The following is a 16,635-nucleotide window of genomic DNA, read 5'->3' as shown; positions in this document are numbered from 1 at the left end:
TACAGATTTCAGCCATCCTCAATAGAACTAATTGTATCTTTCATTTTTTAATTGTGTGTATAACACAAAATTTAGTCAGCCGTCTTGAAACCACATTAGCCGCGTCCCCCTCCCTTATATGTGAGAGGTGTGTAACGATTAGAACAAAAATAGTGTGAGGAGACATAATGTTAAAGGGCCTTTCCAAAATGAATATATAAGATCAACAAATTTAAAGTTTAGAGTACAACACGTTTAGAAGGAGAGACCATTTGACACGTGTGGTGGTTCAACCTTGATAGTTGATCGCTGACCATAGCTGGAGTTGCGCGCATTCAGAATATAACAATAATTTCTCCTCTTTGCCAGACTGCCCTCAGCCATTTTTATGTTGTTCTAGCGGCGAAGGTTCGGCTAAAAGTTGTGAAGTTGTAAAGAAATCAGAGAAGAGTTCTTTAGGGTTTACTTTACTCTATATACCTGCACCTTAGTTGCCTTTCCAAATTTAGCGGAGCCGGCAGCTTTGAATGAAGTCCACGCCTTTTCTAAAATATCCAGCTGCAGAGATTCCAGAGAATCTCATTCTTCTCTTCTTCGCTAATTAGGTGAAGACTCAGAAGTCTCACTTTTTATTTTCCCGTGAGATTTTGATATACAGAGCATCTGTTTGGTATATTGCAATCCATTTACGGGTCACTCAAACCCTAGACAAGCCTATTTTGAGGTCTTTACTGTATATTCTGTGAAAGGATTTTCCTTTATTTACTAGTTTTGCAGCTTGGAACCCTAGTTCAATCTTACGTCTCTTTATTGCGCCCCACGAAGGGTTGAAGCCGTAACCCTCTGTGTCATTTTTAGTAACCAGCATGGCGAATGCTTTGGACATGTCTCTCGATGACTTGATAAAAAAGAACAAGCAGCCTGGGCGAGGAGGGCGAGGCAGGGGAAGGGCGAACGGGGCCTCTGCAGGCCCCCTACGCAACAGGGCATTGCTTCGATCAGCGAATCGGGCAGTACCATATTCTCTTTCAAAGGTAAGCAAGTGAAATTTTGAGGTTGGATTTTTCTTGTTTCTTTTTCGTAGTTATTGTTTTATGTGAAAATTTCGTTTTTTAAGTGGTGAGGAGGGTTTAGACGTCAGTTTTCAGTTCTTGTGGACATCACTATTGGTTATATAGAGTGTGTTTTGTTCTTTGAATACAGTCGAAACTATCATCTATTATGTGTCTATAGATTGCCTGTATCTTTTGAGCGATAGGTTGTCTTTGGATCTGTTATCTTTCTGATGTACAGAGTTCTTGAATAATTTCTCTATTTGGTTGGTCCTCTGTGGATATGATTTTGGAGAATTTTTAGTATGAAGATGAAAACAGACAGGAAAACCCCAAACATCAGATTAATTAAACAGATTTCTCGTCTCGACAAGCCTTGAAATACGGCAGACTTTAGAAAACTTGAAAATTATAATATCGGTAGATCACACACAGTTTTAAGATTTGGACTAGGCTTGGATGGGACAGACCCATTAGGAGGTTACATCGTAGTCTTCAGATTTCGACTAGATTCGAACTGGGCAGATCCATTATGGGTTCAGACCCAACCAAACAAAATGGCTGTCAAATTAATTTAGTTAAAGCCATTCACCCTCAAGTTGACCAAAATTGTCAAAATACAGTCCTACAGGCCGCAAATCTTCTTTTTTTTCTCGTGGCACTGCAAGACACAAATTTGGATGTTGCAATGGAGGAGGGAGGGAGGGACACTATCTTTGAAGGAGGGACACCATCTTGCTTACTTTCTCGTGTGCCTTTGTAAGACAGAAATTTGGACGTCGCAATGGGGGAGGGAGGAGAGAGACTATCTTTGAGTTTTTACCCCCTTTATTACACATTTTTAAACGAGTGATGACTTGTTAGGGCTCACTTGACTTGAACTGAGTGGGTTTTACGAAGAGTCAGTCTCTTAACCTATTTTACATATGCAATGGTGGGATAGATTGTATGTAAATAGAATCTAAGATGCTATCAAACAATATTTGCAGGATTTTAATAAATATATTCCGTGGAATCCAAATTTCTCACTCATACCTAATTTTAAATGAGAATTTTGAAAAAAAAAAGTTATTTAAGCAAGAAGTGATATTGTAGACTATAGCCTTTCTGTTCACAGGGGCAGTCCTGTTCCAAGGATATTTGTTTTACAGTATTTATTCTTTTGGTTCGGGAATATTGACTATCTGATAAATTCTGTGTTGAAGCAGCCATTCCAGCAAGCTCCCGAGTCTACCTGGCAACATGATCTGTTTGATACACAGATGACTGATGCAGCTCCATCTACTCGACTTTTACGAATTGAGACTGGAACAAAAGTGACTATATCCAACTTGGATTATGGTGTTTCTAACGATGATATAAAGGTAGCGCTCATTATTGTGTTATTTATTATTATGAGATTTATTACATATTTCCAGCCTACTTTTGTTACTTTTGTTCAATGATGAGCATTGCTTGTTATTCTTGTTATTTTTCCTTGTGTTCTCTTTGAGGGGAAGCAAGCAGAGAACTTCTGTTACCATTCAGTTCTCTGTCTGCATCATTTCAAGTATTTTATCTTTTTTATTTGAAACTCTAGTGTAGCATTTGAAGATGAGTTTAAGTTTATCTATCTCTAAAACAAAATAGAAAATATCAAGAGACGTGTTTAGTTTATAAGTTATAACCTTAATTGCCCGTTATTATACATGGAAATTGCTTTTCTCATTTTCAAATTCATGCCATCTTTTCTGCAGGAACTGTTTTCAGAGGTTGGCGATCTTAAACGGCATCAGGTTCATTATGATAGGAGTGGGAGGTCAAAGGTACTTGCAAAAATGTCCTATTGCATCCATTATTCTGATTAATTTGCATGTTCATGCAAGAAAGGATGACGTGCTTATTCACTACTATTGTATTTCACTCGATGGTAGGGTTCAGCAGAAGTTGTATTTGCAAGGCGAGCAGATGCTGAAGCGGCTGTGAAGCGATACAATAATGTGCAACTTGATGGAAAACCACTGAAGTTAGATATAGTTGGAACAAACCTATCAATTCCAGCTCCAAATAATCAACCTAGAAACTGGACAGCAGGAAATACAATCTGGGCACCATTGAGGTAAGGAGTAATGACCTGACAGTGTTAGCCTCTCTAAATAATGGCTTATGGTGTTGTACATATTTCTTTGTCCTCTTGTGTTGCAAAGATACCCTTTTTTGAAACATTGAGTGGATAAGGATGTCCTCTCTAGATGGTGGTTTATTTATATCTGCAACTTAATAAAATATTTGTAGCCCGTTTTCATATGCTTCTGTTCACATTCTATTACGTGCTATAACTGTAGAAAGCATTAAATATTCTGTATGTTCTAGATTTTTGTTGAATTTCTGCTTGTATTGCTTGTTCTAATTAAATGCCAACATGTTCTTTCAAGCCATCTTGTTTGACTACTCTACCAGTGCCTTGTGTGCTGCTGTCTGTCTAACAATTATGAGAAATTTGACATTAAGCTCTGATGATTTCAGACTTCAACCATTACCTGATACGGAATGCTGATTAGAATTAAGAATATTTCATTTTGGTGTTCTATTTAAGAGAAGATATAAGATTGATATAAAAAGTTAAAAGCATTATATTTGTTACTTGGTAAGGTGGTGTTGATGATTCTAGGGATTTGGAATGGTATGTGTGTACCATATTTTCTATAATTGGCCATATATCATGACAATGATATCAAAGTGTAATAGCAACTAAAAAAATAAAAATGATGATGTTCCAGCAATGGTCAAGCGAAACACATAAAATTAAGATAAATTGCACCAAACTAAGTACTTTTCAATAATCTTTTTAAGAACATTGTAAAAATTCTTGAGAAATAAAAATCTAGGGCAGAGTTTGCTATAAAAGATGCAATTCTTGGCTTGAATATTACTTTTATTATCCTACATAAAAGATGTAATTGAATAGAGAGTTGACATTCTCAAACTTAACAGACATAATTGAACTTGTTAACAGGCCAATGTCTTGCCCAAGTTGAAATTCACTTTTTGGGTTTGTAGTGTGGATTGCCTTGGCCCTTGTTTATTGTTTAAAATTTTTGGAAATTATGGTGTTAAAAAACCAAATGGGACATGATTAAAATGTTTTAAGATTACTGTGTTAACATATCATATAGGACGTAATGCACATAAAAACTGGGGGTCTAGTATGGATTTAATTTTTAGTTAAATAATGATTCAAGATCATCGTATGCAATTCTTCTTTTTCTTTTCTTGGTTATTGTTTCGTTGGTGTCATTTTACGTCACCTTCTCAAGGTAATGCCCAAGAAAAACCTCCTACATCTTTTGTGAAGGCCGAAATTATTGTCAGAAACATCACCTCTTCTAAATAACTTACAATAGGTCTTAAGTAAATCTATTAGTACACTTTTTGCTCTTTATCAAGTTTAAGCCAGGTATCTAAGTTTCTGATTTGGGTATGGGAATCGGAACCCAGTATGACAATTTTCTCCCTTGGGTACGGGCACAGGAATATATATTAATCAATCAAATATTAAGTAGGAAAAGGCAATCAGTATCATCCTCAAAGATTATTTTCCAAATTCAGCTGCTATAGTCATTAACAGTCTATTGTAATTGATGCAGCAGAAATTTGTTCTTTATAATATATTAAAATTATAAACAGTTATGAGTGCTGCTACGCTAGACCATTTGCATCTGGCTTTCATCAGCCCCCTAATTAGCCAATACAGGAAAGTATCTAAAAATTAATGACTCCTCATGGTCACAAATCTATAGCTAATTAGAAGTTGCAAGACTTGTATTTGATTCATTCTCTTTTGAGGTGGGTGATTTGGATATTCTGCACAAGAGCTCATGAAGATTACTCACTTATGCCCAAAATACCCTAGGTTGTTTTATAGTAGTAAGCTAAGTCACAAGGTTCGAATTTGAATTCGAATTCGAGTTTGACAACAATGAAATTCGGATGAAGTTTGGCAAAAGTAAAAATTCAAAAAAAAATTCGACATTAAATTCGCCTTATATAAATTTATATTTTTTAAAATATAAATAATAAATTCATTAAATTGCCAAAATAATTTAATATTGTTAATGTAAAACGGAAAAATCGAACCCTAGTTGTTCTCCCCTCCCCAACTCCAAGGAGAGAGAAGGGAGGTCACTAGGGATGATGGTTTTCACTTAGGAGAGACTTTACATTCAAAAGAGGGGTTGAAACCCACAAGATCCAATCCCACACAATGCAGGATCGGATTCTAAATGAGTTTCAAGGGTTAAGACATCAAGGATACCCTCTTTTGTAAAGAATGCAGATAGAATGATTGAACTAGGAATGCATGTAAAGTAGGAAAGATTCGCTTATAAACAGAGATAGGGATACGGGATGAAGTTGCGGACCTGGAATTAGCAGTAAAATGTCGAGACGGTGCTGTTCTGCAAATTTGAGTGAAAGTTGACGGGACGATGGCGCCCGGAGTGCACACGGTCCTCCGAAAAATCCGCGAAACGAAGGGGGATCTGTTCGTCTCTGCACAAGGATTCCAGATCTTCAATTACAGCGGCGTACCTGCAACCTACACACAGAAAAGAGAGGACGATTGGGGGGTTAGGGATTAGGGGTTTGCCTTTAGGTCAAACCCCGGTTTTGGAATTAACCAAGAAATGAGAATGCTGTAAATGTAAATGTTTGTAATGTAAACAAGTACTGATACCTTGTTGTAAGAATGTTTGTATTCTTACATGCGAAGGTGTAATGTATGTAGTATGTTGTATGTTGTATGTGATCTCCTCTTCAATGGTTGAATCTTTGTCTTGAGTGCAACACTTAGCCTTGAATGGAGACTTAGAATGCTCAATTGCTTGAAGGAATGCTTGAATGCTTGAATGTTTGAATGTTTGAATATCGTTTCCGCGTCTTGCCCTTGCTCATTTCCTTCCTCCCTTTCTAGGAGAGGAAAAGTAGTTTATATACTTGTCAATTAGGGTTGAGAGATTGATTTTTCCGACCTTAGGCCGACCTAGCAGCATTATTTTCCAATTTGCAAACTTCAAGACCTGATGCCCAAAAGGAGACCGGGCCCAAAATAGGGCCAGGGACCAGGGTGCTGGGTGCCATGGTCCCACCTCCCGGGACAGCAGGGTGCAAGGAAGGATCAGGCCAAGGCGCAGAAATATGCAGTTTTTGATGTCATAAACGGGTTTCGGGGTCTCCATTCAGGTTCAACGTTGCGCCGCCATCGTGAAGACCCAAATGCAGTCGAAATTGCAAGTGTCGCAATTTTAGGACGCTACAGTTAAATATATTTAAATTAATATTAATAAATAGAATAGAATTGAAATAAAATGATCAAATATTTATTAAAATAAAATAATATTATATTAAATTTAATAAAAACTAATAGAATTTTTTTACATTTATTAAACTAAAATTATAAAAAATAAAACGATATGATGAAATCTTCTAAATACAATGTAATGAATTTGAAAAAACATAAATACGTTTAAAATTTTAACTTTCTAATTTATTAATATATAAATAATAAAGATGTTAACTATTAAATAATAAATATATCATAAGCTCAGGATGGATGCGAAACTCATTCACCTTGAGCTTACAATATATTCATTATTTATTTATTTAATACATGGCGTCAGGGTTCCTTAAAAATTCCTCTGGGCTTCACTACGAAATCAAGTATTTTTTTCGATGAAAGGCATTGTTTGTAGCAATCTTCTTGAGTTTTCATAGCGACACCTTGAGCTTTGGCTATACCTTCCAATCACGGTAGTATTTGTGGCGGTTTTCATGAGTCTGTGCGGTAGAAACCCTAGTTCCAACGCATTGTGAGCCATCCACTAGTGTGCATTTCTTTTTTGATTTTTGTCCACGTCTTCATTTCCGCCCGAGATTTGTGCCTCTTCTTCCAGATTGTGTATCAAACGCTAGATGAATTTCAACTAAAAAACCCTAGCTTTGTTTCGACGAACTTTGGGTGAATTAGAACAAATTTTTAATATTTTATAGGATTTCGCCGAGTTTTGAATTTCATACATGAAATTTGGCGAATGTTGTGACATAGGTAGTAAGCTCTACAGGATCATCATGAGATGCACATCAATTATTCGTGAATTATCCTTGCTCAAGATACATGCTATTACTAGTAGTGATATTATGGTAACCATTAATTAACAATAAAATCCCAAAAGTAAATCAACAAAGCAAGTTGTTTGCATTTTAAGAGCAGGTTGTCCGATGTCCTCAGTGTAGGACTCCATAGTTAGTTCAATTGTCGTATCTCTCATAAAATCATTAATCATAAGATTTCCTAAGAGATGTGAACTATAAAGAGGGATCTAAAAAATCTTGAGATATTGAAATATTGACCACATGTGTATCACTAGAATATTTTAGTTGGAAAGAATGTTCATCATTTATATCTATAGCAGCATCACATGATAATAAGAATAAAACATCACCTTCAAGAAAAAAAGACTAATGAATATCCTCATTTGATAAATGATCAAGAGACAAGGAGGCCATACTTCCATTAGTACGTGTAAGAGAATGATCTAGTAAATCATAAACCCTTATAAATAATGTGTATTAGAAACATGATGCATATAATCATCACATAATGAAGAATTAAGGTGATGACCATGAATTGCTTGAAATATGTATTCGTCATTTAGCGAAGCAATATCATGTGTGAGGGGAAAAACAAAGAAGACATTATTTAAGAAATCGTCATCTATATTTTATGTAACAAAATTATGATGTAAACTTGGAAATTAGTCATTTAAGTTATTTTTTTGTTTACAGGGTATTGCTTGGGTGCCCGGGCAGTACCCTGGCCAAATCCGTGGGTGTACTGGTTATGGATCAGTACCCATAACAGACCAGGACCAGCACTGGAGCCTGATGCAAAGAACCTGGTAACACAGCCGGGTATATCTAGAATGTGATCATTGCCTACAATACCAATCATTTGCATGAATGGGGGCATTTTCAAGTTTTTATATTTAGTTGTATTAGTGTATTTATTGCTCTTTATCAAGTTTATCCCTCTAGATTGTGAAGATTGCTGTCAGTACCCAAACATTTGAATGAAAAGTGGCTTTCCCATTTCTTTTTCAAGTTTATGAATAGTCTCATTTGTAATCTGATTCTAATGTGCTATTTGACAAGCGTATGACTATATTTTTTTTAATTAAAGTAGATGCTGATATAGTCCAGCAATCCATCTCCTTTATCATCTGCTTTTGCTTTTATGCATGCTCATTTTGATATGTTGTATAGGAGGTTGTTGCCTACAATACCAAACATTTGCATGAATGGGGGCATTTTCAAGTGTTTATATTTAGTTGTATTAGTGTATTTATTGCTCTTTATCAAGTTTATCCCTTTATATTGTGAAGCTTGCTGTCAGTCCCCAAACATTTGAATGAGAAGTGGCTTTTCCATTTCTTTTTCAAGTTTATGAATAGTCTCATTTGTAATCTGATTCTAATGTGCTATTTGACAACCGTATGCCTATTTTTTTTTATTAAATTAGATGCTATTATAATCCAGCAATCCATCTCCTTTATCATCTGCTTTTGCTTTTATGCATGCTCATTTTGTTATGTTGTATAGGAGGTTGTTGCCTCTTTTTGAATCTGTTCTCCACTAAAGAAGAGCTGTTGATTTTATTCTTTCAAACAGAGGTTTTGGAATACACTTGTTATTTATCATCCTAAAGTTTAGTCTTAAGAAGTACATCTGAACATACCTTGCAAAATTTTCCATGAAATATAAAAACTAAAAAGTCTTTTCTCCATTTATTAATTTTATTTCCTAAAATTTCATAAACTTGTGTGACTTAGTTGAGCCAATGGTGTTTGTTGTGCCATCTTCAAATTTATAGGTGTCTCGTTGGTTTGCAAGTTAATTTTTTTTTTTGTTATTTTGTTTAATTTCAGGCAGGTCTTGAATGATTTATTTTAGAAGGCTTCAAAAGAATTAATTTATGGCCGTGCTACTCACGGCAAAGCTGATTATCTAACGACTCATTGGAAATAGAGTCTTGCTGCTTATCTGTTATGCCTTAAAAACAATAGATGTCATTTGTCCTTTCACCTATGGCAACTATTATGTTACTTATGTCTTTGACTGAACTTATCAACATATAATTCTAGACTATTCACCTGGAATCTGTCTTGACTAACTGAAAGGAGATTCTTTGTAGTGCAGCTACATGAAGAAAATTCAAAATTGTGTATTTTGACAACTGTCACTTAACACTTTCATTGACACTTGAATTATTGTGAAACAAATTCACTCCTTTTATTTTCTTTCATCTGTAGGTTTATACTGTTCTGGTTATTTTGTTTTTTTTGAACTCATTGACCTGGAGAATGACTGTTTTTCCTGCAACAAGTAAAATATTATGAAAATTTTCATAATCTAAGTTGGAACTGCAACTAGCATGAGATTTGCCTTGTGCAGGTTGATTACTTCATGGGGGTGCTGGTGGATTGGTCGTGATGTTGAAACCTCATAGTCTACAAAAGTTGTACATTATATATTGGTAAAGAATAGGGTTCCCTGGTACTGGAGATAGATCAAATAGGCTCAGCAAGCCTCTAGTCATTTGATGACATTGAACTTGAGAAATTCTGAAGATGAAGTTTGATGGCACTGGGAGGAGCAACTTTGTCTAATGGTGGTCGAAGATGGTTTTTTCAGATAAGAGGGTGGCAATTCTTTGTGTGTTTCTATTTCATGTTGGGATTACAATGAATGTTGGTGTTGAATGTTTGGCTCTGCTAAGAATGCTGAGAATTGGTAGGGATGAAAGAGTGGAAAAAAGATTTTGGCTTTGTAAGGCATCTTAAATAATATCGTGTAAGCAATGAAGAGAAAGGAGTGCAGACTCAGAGAATGAATGCTGAGTCCTTGAGTCCAAGAAGTCTTGGTAGTTCGTAACCACTAATATGAGATAAACTTTGCTATATTTAGATGGAAGGGCAACCAGGTGGCATATGCTGTAGCAAACATGGGGTTATGTGCAAATAACAGATAGATTTTCCCCTATAATGAGCACATACTTAGAGAATTTTGGGTTTTAAAGCCTTCCATCATCCTTTTGGAGATTTAAAAGTAATGATGAGAGTTGTTTTCATAATACCCTCCTACATCAAAATATCACCATTTTGTTCATGACTTCCCATTGGTATTGTCCTCATGCTCATGTTTGTATAACTCCTTTGCCCTCATTCTCTGTTTGGCATTTACAGAGTTCAAAATGTTACATTGTGACAAGCTGTGTCTGAATGGGCTCCTTTTCTTATTTCGAGAGCTGAAAGTCTTCTTCTTTCTAGTAGGTCAGATGATGACAAGCAGTGGTTCTATTCATTGATGCCTGGGCAGGCACAATAAAAGCAGAATCATCCTGACCCGTAGCACATAGAAACCTATATAAAATAATCAATAAACCTGCTAATGTTGTCTTGTGGTTGCTATGGTTCTGCTTGGTTGAATTTGCAGTCTGTTCAACTATGACATGGTCTGATAGGGGGTGCCCTTCACCAAAATTTTTATATCTTCATTTGATCTGCTTCCATATTTGGTTTTGGCTCTACTGGTGCCATGGAGAAAGGATTTGTGCTGTATCAGATCAGTGGCTAGTGTCAATTCAGCTTATTCCTCAGAGTCAAAACTAATTTAAAATTGTTTATTTCTTCATAAAATATCTGGCAGAAGGTATGTGCCTGAGAGATCCCTATTACAATTAAAATTGTTTATTTCTTCATAAAATATCTGGCAGAAGGTATGTGCCTGAGAGATCCCTATTACAATTAAAATTTATGAAAAGACAACTTGTGATCTGGTGCAACATCATGCCAGGAGATCTGATGTCAGCCAGTTGCTCCAAAATGGAAGGGTTTCATGGTTTGCATATCTGATATCATTCACATGAGAGTTCCATCACTATGCAAGGAGGCAGAAATCTAGTGGGGAAGGCAAATGCTCATATTTAGCTCAGGCAATTTGACAATTATTCTTCTTTTCCAGGAATTTCTTAAGAAAGCTGAAATCTAATCAAAGGGAGATGTTCAGTTTGCTGGCTGTGTGTCTACTGGTGGCATCTATTGACAAAATCATCTGTATCTGTCAAATAAAATAATGTTGTAAGTTTCCATTACTGCATCTGGTACCATGCATGGTGTTTGAAATCAACATTGTCATGTTCTCCACTGATGTGAAAACTCCAAATTTCACTTCTAGGTAATTATTCTGGTCTGTGCTTTTTGTCTGAAGTTTTGAAAGATATGAAACCTTCCGCTTTGGTCTCCTAAAAATAGAAACCTACTCTTTTGTCTCTCATTTCAATTTTCAAACTCCAAAAGTAACCCAAGGGTTTGTCATGCTGATCCCTGTGCAAGCTGCTGTGGATAGGGCTGATCTGTCCTTATTCTTTTCTTTGTTCCTTATGCCAGATCAGATAAATGGATGCAATGGTTGTGTGAGTTCCGGAAAGTCTTTATCTTGGAATGATATTGAACTGAGGAGGTTTTGGAGGTCTTTGGTTTGCCCTGAGGATCATGGCATCTTCTTTTATCCAATTTTATAATTTATTGAAATATCTTTATCTGACTTTTTTTACCTTTGTCAGTCTATTTTTGATATTGTCTGTCAGTCACCAGAATGTTTTGTACTTGGGCCCTTAAGATTGTTAGGTTCTTCTGTATTTGGCCTGATACTGCATTCATAAAATGAGGTAATATGTAATGAAAGATCTGCATAACTCACTTCGCAAGGGGAGTATTTAAGTTTGGTTTATTGAGCACCTAACTTCTCAACATGACTTGAACAATATTTTGCCTAAACATCATTGTATATGTAATAAACTTGAATCGATAGGTTCTTACATCTCTTGATGTTCTTGATTGAAAATTTAGTTAAGGTTTGTAAGTAAATTAAATATTTACATCTTGATTTTCACTGAATTGTTGTTAATCTTTATGAATTTGTTTTAAAAGAAAGATTATAGGTTGAATTTAATTAGATTTTTTTAATGTTGTTGCCACACTCTCATTGTCTAGCAAACATTTTACAGCTTTAATTTGAAATTATTGCTTGTTTTCTGTATTAATATACTTCTATGATCTGCAGGGGGCAAGGTAGAGGAGGAGCATTCCAAGGCTCTGGTGGTCGTGGACGGGGACGTGGACGTGGACGTGGACGAGGTCGTGGAAGGCAGAGTGGTGAAGAAAAAAGTGCTGAAAAAAGTGCTGAAGATCTTGATGCCGAGCTAGAAAGTTATCATGCAGAAGCTATGCAAACAAATTGAGATATGATGTCTTGTATCGATTTTCATGGTTTGAATCGGAACTTATGGATGGATACAGCTCAGGATTTAAATGTTTCTGCAGTCTAGAATTAATTGGGATGTGTCCAAATCATTGATCTCTTCAGCTGCATCATATTCTTAATTTATAATGTTGAAGATATCAATTACTCTTCATCAGGTCTGGCAGGTCCGAGTGATTTAATTATTCACATTGTTTTCATTATGAATATTGTTAAAACTCCTAAAAATTCTGATGCAAGGGTAGCAACCATACAGCAAGCTGTTAGTCGATAGCCTATGATGCACTTCATCTGCTACCAAATCATTTAAATGTATTAGTTTTCGAGTGTCAAAAGGTTAAGTGTAAGCAGGCTAAACAGAAGATGCAGTTTGATGATGACAGCCTTGAGAAGAGAAAGTTGAAAGACAACTGCTCTTCAGGATTTTGATGCATGAAGATATGGTTTTTTACATATTTTTGATAAAGGTATCATAGTTTGAAGAACAATATAGATGGAACATCGTAAGAGTTATTTTGGAGAATAATTTAGATGGACCATCGTAAGAGTTAGTTTGAAGAATAATTTAGATGGACCATCTTAAAGAGTAGCATTGTGGCTAAGTCATGTTTATTAACAAATTTTCAAGCTAACTTCTAATTATACAGAATTAAATTTTATCAGGTAGTTCTTGTTTGCTATTTAGCAAACAAAGCATATGCATGAAACATTTTACAGGATGTGAATGCAGATTAGATCGTCTTTTAGTTCTATAGATTGATGTCACTTTGTATCTGCAGTTTATATTGGTCTGTTTACAATGTTGATATATTGAGGCAATCACTCTCTAAATACGATCCATTTGTGTTTTGAATCCTTTATCAGAATTTTGTGTGCTGAATTTAAGAATGATCATCAGAAATTGGAATCTTATAGTGAAGTTTTTCAGCTGATTATAGCAAGAGAAATCAAGAATGTCTTTGCAATGCAAAATTTTCCAAATCCATGGACCGGTTGCCTCTAGATTACTGCATAACAAAGTCTGCCTTACTGGAATGAGTGTTATTCTCCTTTGTGGTTGCTATTTTGTGGGATTGAAACAATTGACTTCTATGGGTTTGTCTTATTATATGTGCAATTGTATTAAGCATAAAGTTATAGTAGACCATAGTAATGAATTTGACAAATGTTATTGATATAATTTCAAATGTGGTTCTTTGAAGGACTTAATTGGCATTTACATTTCTTTACAGATAATGAAGTTATTTGATGTGTATTTTTTCTTTGCTGAACATTCAGCTTACCAGAATAACAAATGCTAACTTGAATCAGTCAATGGTTGATTGATAGGTGTAGACAAGTGCCTTTTTTACAGAATTGCCGTGGCAGACAGTCACTTTAGCTTGGGGTTGATGTGCTGGGTATGTTCAGTAAGGATGGTCAAGCTTTAGCTTTTGTTGCTAGCTTTCATAGCGTTCTTTTTCCAAGCTGAGTATTTACTCTAATTTCAAATGACCTTTGGGAGTCCTTTTTTCTTTTTTTAAACTATTACTTACTGGCTAAATGGTGGTCCGTACTGTAAAAGGGATTCACAATATATCCTATACATCTGTAAGGGCATATTTTTTCATTTGGGTTGTTGTGGGGGTCAAGGTAGGCTCAACTTATTTTTGATTTGACTTTACTTCTAAGAATGTATTGTAACATCCTATGGTAGTGAAGAGAATTGTACATCCACATGACCAATTAGTAAAAAACCTCTATACTGAAGTTAGCTGTAAGATTCTATTCTAGTAAAGAGAATTCTATTTCAACATTGGATCAATTGGTAAAATTTTAAAATGCTTGATAGAGGTCTCCTTAGCAAGATGGGGATTTTTTTTTTCATTTTTTCGGGTGGGGGATCCCTATGCATGCACTCTCATTCCTTTCCCATCCAACAAGATCAAGCAGTGCAATACAGGAAGGGAGGATGCAGCTTCAGTAAAGTAATTCAGAATTTAGGGGCAACTCTGAGCCCTGCTTGTGGTGTTAATGCCCATTCCCGGCAGGGCTAATAGGGATATGCTATCTGCATGAGATATCTGTTGGGGGTTAGCAGTGGTTCTGCTGGAATTTACATTTGTGAAAAGGACTGCGGTTAGATAAACTGGGAGAATTTGTATTTATGCATTGTGATCATTTGGCTGATAATTGTATCAAAGATAACTCGGGGGTGTGGGTTCGGCTGTAAGCTCTTCCTTGAGTTCTGGAATATTGTCTGTAGAAGCCATTGGATCTGCTTTTAGGCAAGGTTTTGGTTGTGGGCTCCAAAGTGATTAATCCTCATGTTATTGTATTTGGATTTCACTTCTGCGAGATCTAAACCAGCTTCTTCCTAAAAAAATTTGCGTTCATCCAAGGGTTGCTACTTTCAGAAACTGGATTTTGACAAAGTTCTTTTCTGATGTTACTCGTGCCATAAATGTGGCCACCTGGCTCAGTCATGTAAATTTAAATATACTCTGTCGTGCCTATCAGAGCTCTGTGTCTAAACTTATGGGAGAGTTCTATTTTAGGATATCGTTAATGTTCCCTTTGTAATGCTCTGAGTTCCCCCTTCTTGTGCTTCTTTCAAATTTCACTCAGCTTTTGAAGGTAAAGAGTTCGTGGATTGTGTTTCCAATCAGTGGATGGTGTCTTCCTACAAGTGTACACAGTTGGAAAACTTGGAATGGAGCGAAGACTGGTGGAGGAATTTATTGAGCGAAAAAGCTTCAGGAACAGAAGTTATGTGGGGGGAGATTAAGACACCAAAGCTTCTATTCGTGGTTTTGGATTTATGGATTTTTACTATAAGGGAGAGATCTCTTGTTCCGTCGATTCTCAAAGTTGAAAGTGCTAAGGAAGGCTTATTGTAGGATTTTGAGATGGTTTCGCCTTGTTCTTGGCAGTGGTTTGCGAAAGAAGTTGGGTGAGAGCACCCCTTCTACTAAGTTGGAGCAGAAAATAAAGGCTAGAAAGACAGCTCAAGCGTGCCTTAATAGGGAAGCTCAACTAGGGGTGGAGTAAGGATCTCAAAAACAATTTAGGTGGAGGGTGCTCAAGGTAAAAAAAAAACAAAGGCCCCTTCTTGAAACACTAAAGATTTAAATGCCACTAATGTGTTAACTCGTTCTTGAAATCCCCTTCACCTGGAAATGGCTGTAGATGATGTGTTGAGCTTGTTGAAAGGTTTAGTGGTGGATTTTTAGGCCTTTTGAGGTTTGTAATGTTTGGAAGCTAGGGTAACCTACTATTCTCTTGATTGGATGGCTTGTTCGCTTTTGAGCTTCATTCTTATGCTCGGCATATTTTCCTTTTCTAAGAATGTGTTTTCAATGGTGCCATAGGATGCAAGTGTTGGTAATATGTACAATGTGTTGTCATTGATGCCAACTTGATGACCTATCATATTTGTATAGAGTTGGAATGGTATAGTTGAAGAGGTTGAGAAATGGTTTGATGTACAGAGATGGATTGGAATAGTTTAAGAGGTTGAGAAATAGTTTGAGACCGACATATTTGAGAGAGATGGTTTGACACAAATAGAGACATGAGTTTAGCATGATAGAGGACAAGCAAGATAGTCTAGATGGCCAACAAATGTATCCATGACAATATGATAATTCGGATGGTAACACAGCTGAATCTAGTTTATGCTTTGGATGAGGAGTGCAATCAAATTGATTGATCTTTGCTTGTTTCAAAGAGTTTGTTAAATAACAAATCGAGTCTTTGTTTGTGCTTGTATTGGTGGGGAAATTTGTCGAAGGTGTAGATATGGAATTTTCTAATGACCATCTCTATATTTTGGTATGCATTCCATCACATCCCAATATTTGGCCTTGCGGTTCTAGAGTTAATTTTGTTAGTCATCAAGGAGGCTACTTTTAGGTTTTATGTCATTAACTTTTGTACTGTAAGAGAGAAGAGATTGTTCCCCAGATTGCATCATAACAAAGTTGAGTGTCTCAAGAAGTGTATTGGAATGCTTCACATTCTTTCGGATTGATAGATATGCTCATGTAGACTTGGGGATATGATCAAAGAGATATACAGGTTCATCTATGCTTGTCTTAGTTGATTTGGTGTAGTGCAATGCATTATCCTTTATGTTGAAGTGTCATGGTTTGTCTTGAGATGCTTTGTTCTCATCAATTTAGCGGGTTTCGCTACTTGTGCTAGCAGATAATGATTAGATACTTAAGGTGATGGTTGTAGGGATGTTGTGGGCAGCCTATGTTGTTCA

At 36.0% G+C, this 16,635-nt stretch overlaps 1 protein-coding gene across 3 annotated transcripts; it reads left to right on the top strand.

Annotated features, from left to right (window-relative positions):
* The first annotated feature begins 230 nt into the window (after positions 1-230).
* On the top strand, positions 231-13,048 carry LOC131057140 (THO complex subunit 4A). Of its 3 annotated transcripts, none has more exons than XR_009108914.2 (6): positions 231-1,013; positions 2,240-2,395; positions 2,768-2,836; positions 2,945-3,129; positions 9,519-11,203; positions 12,189-12,324. XR_009108914.2 is itself a non-coding variant. In XM_057991319.2 (5 exons), exons 1-5 carry the CDS (start codon positions 846-848, stop codon positions 12,364-12,366), a joined length of 756 nt encoding a protein of 251 aa, XP_057847302.2. In that variant the 5' UTR covers positions 231-845; the 3' UTR covers positions 12,367-13,048. The 3 variants fall into 3 exon arrangements, 1 of the variants encoding a protein (XP_057847302.2); XR_009108915.2 differs by having other exon boundaries at positions 9,519-11,300; positions 12,189-12,321; XM_057991319.2 differs by lacking the exon at positions 9,519-11,203 and having other exon boundaries at positions 12,189-13,048.
* The last annotated feature ends 3,587 nt before the right edge of the window (positions 13,049-16,635 follow it).

The sequence above is a fragment of the Cryptomeria japonica genome, chromosome 7, assembly GCF_030272615.1.
Source record: "Cryptomeria japonica chromosome 7, Sugi_1.0, whole genome shotgun sequence".
NCBI classification, from domain to species: Eukaryota; Viridiplantae; Streptophyta; class Pinopsida; order Cupressales; family Cupressaceae; genus Cryptomeria; species Cryptomeria japonica.
This window is presented reverse-complemented; position numbering and strand designations above follow the sequence as displayed.